The sequence below is a fragment of the Lucilia cuprina genome, chromosome 6 (assembly GCF_022045245.1).
Source record: "Lucilia cuprina isolate Lc7/37 chromosome 6, ASM2204524v1, whole genome shotgun sequence".
Classification (NCBI taxonomy): Eukaryota; Metazoa; Arthropoda; class Insecta; order Diptera; family Calliphoridae; genus Lucilia; species Lucilia cuprina.
Window position 1 is genome coordinate 5,934,818 of NC_060954.1, and position 2,578 is coordinate 5,937,395.

The following is a 2,578-nucleotide window of genomic DNA, read 5'->3' on the forward strand; positions in this document are numbered from 1 at the left end:
CTAGTCTATAGTCTAGTCTATAGTCTAGTCTATAGTCTAGTCTATAGTCTAGTCTATAGTCCAGTCTATAGTCTAGTCTATAGCCTAGTCTATAGTCTAGTCTATAGTATAGTCTATAGTCTAGTCTATAGTCTAGTATATAGTGTAGTCTATAATCTAGTCTAGTCTATAGTTTTGTCTATAGTCTGGTTTATTGTCTAGTCTATAGTCTAGTCTATAGTCCAGACTATAGTCTACTCTATAGTCTACTCTATAGTCTAGTCTGTAGTCTAGTCTATAGTCTAAACTATAGACTAGTCTATAGTCAAGTCTGTGGTCTAGTCTATAGTCTAATCTATAGTCTAGTCTATATTCTAGTCTATGGTTTAGTCTATAGTATAGTCTACAGTCTAGTATATAGTCTGGTCCATAGTGTAGTCTAATGTCTATTCTATAGACTAGTGTATGGTCTAGTGTATATTCTAGTCTATATTTTAGTCTATAGTCTAGTCCAGAGTCTATATTCTAGTATATAGTCTAGTCTATAGTCTGGTCTATAGTCTGGTCTATAGTCTAGTCTATAGTCTGGTCTATAGCCTAGTCTATAGAGTAGTCTTTAGTCTAGTGTATATTGAAGGATATACTATATATCTATATTCAAATCTATAGTCTAGTTCACTTACTATAAAATGCACTAGATCTAAACTAGAGCACAATCAGATCGGAAATAAAATTTTGCAATTATCTCTTTATGCTTTTAAAGGGGATTCCTCTTTAATAATAATGAAAAAATATTTACATTATTGGTTCTTTTCAAAAAATTATGTTTAAAATAAAAATCCCCCTATCCCATTCAATTGGGTATTTCCAGGTTACTGATAACAAAACAAATTTATTTAATATAAAAGCTAGAAGATGTTCATAATCTGAGCACAGTTGCAACAACTTATTTAAATATATAACATAAATAAATTTAAATTATTTAAAAATGAAAAGTATATTTATAGTGGCAGCCAGTTTGGCATTGGTTTCAGCTTTTCCCCAAAGAGCCTATCCACAGCATTTACTGTATTATCCAACGCCCACCCAGCGTCCAGCAGAATCTATACGTGTAAGAAGAGAAGTCATTGCAGGACATACAGTGGCCAAAAATCCTAATGGAGGTCATGATGTTTCAGTCTCAGCTACAAAAGTTATAGGAAATGAACATGGTATCGCTTATGGAAATGCATTTGCTCAGGGAAATACTAAAGGAGGTGATACTTTAAGAGGGATTTCCTTTGGAGCGGGAAGGTAAGGTTTAAACAGAAAACTAAGAAAAATGAAATTATTAAATTACTTTTTTTTTGATTTTTTTCAGCAATGGTGTTAGTGCCTCGGTTACCAAAGCCCAGACTGACCTTACCGATTCATTCATCAAACAAGCACAAGCAAATCTAAATGTGGATAATTTAAATGCTATATCGGCCCATGTTGGACAAGTGAATACCAAAATAAAAGGATTTAATTTTAACTCAAATCCCGAACGGAAATTTATTACTATTAAATGGAAAAATGGTAACGGTTTTGGAGCATCTTACAATCGCGAAAAAAACAAAGGCATCAGTGAAACTGAAAGAAAAGCATTTATAGCCAATCTTTTAAATAGCAGAAGACATAATTTGGATGCCAGTTTCTATGATACGAACGTTGCTTATAATAATGGTTATAATTTTGGTACAACTGGTGGTATGTTGGACTATACACATGCTGATGGTCACGGTTTAAATGCTGCTCTAACACGCTACACTGGTATAGGCAAGAAGGCTGAAGTGAATGGTTATGCAAATCTATTTACATCTCAAGATGGTCGTGCTACATTAAATGCAAATGCGGGAGCCTCTAGATGGCTTAATGGTCCCTATGGCGGACAAAATGATTATGGTTTTGGGTTGGGTTTTAGATATAATGACTGGTGATAGGTGGGATATTATTTTAGGATTTTATTATTAAGTATATTTTGCATACTAATTAGGTATAAGTATTTATAAAAAAATCATTAATCATTAACAATTTTTTTTATCTTTCTCTTGGCAAAAAATTTTAAACATCTTTTAAAATTTAAATGTGCTAAGAAGAAATACATACAAAGTGCCTAGGTCAGTTTTAATTCGTTTATAAATATTTCACTACTGGGGGATTCCCTTGCCATTATCATCTGTTTTGCTACAGCTGCTTCCATATGAATCATTTTATCAATGAGCTTTAATAAACAGTTTGTTTTGTATTAAAAAAAAACTTTTGAAGGTACATCCCCATTAGAGAGATAACGATGTTAATAATATGTTTAATATAAATTTGTAATCTCAATTATAAAATAATGCGTAGTGACCTTGACATTAGCTCAGTTCACAACTAAATAAAATAAATATTCACGAAAAATTAAAAAAAAAAATTCATTTGTAAATAACTAGAAGTGAATTTGAACAGAACAAAAACAGAACTAGAACATAACTAGAACATAACTAGAACATAACTAGAACAGAACTAGAATAGAACTAGAACAGAACTAGAACAGAACTAGAACAGAACTAGAACAGAACTAGAACAGAACTAGAAC

General features: G+C 31.8%; 1 protein-coding gene across 1 annotated transcript; it reads left to right on the forward strand.

Annotated features, from left to right (window-relative positions):
* Positions 1–913: 913 nt before the first annotated feature.
* On the forward strand, positions 914–2,413 carry LOC111676624 (sarcotoxin-2A-like). Its single transcript, XM_023437587.2, has 2 exons — positions 914–1,272; positions 1,340–2,413. The coding sequence occupies exons 1-2, from the start codon at positions 968–970 to the stop codon at positions 1,935–1,937; spliced, it is 903 nt and encodes a 300-aa protein (XP_023293355.2). The 5' UTR covers positions 914–967; the 3' UTR covers positions 1,938–2,413.
* Positions 2,414–2,578: the final 165 nt, after the last annotated feature.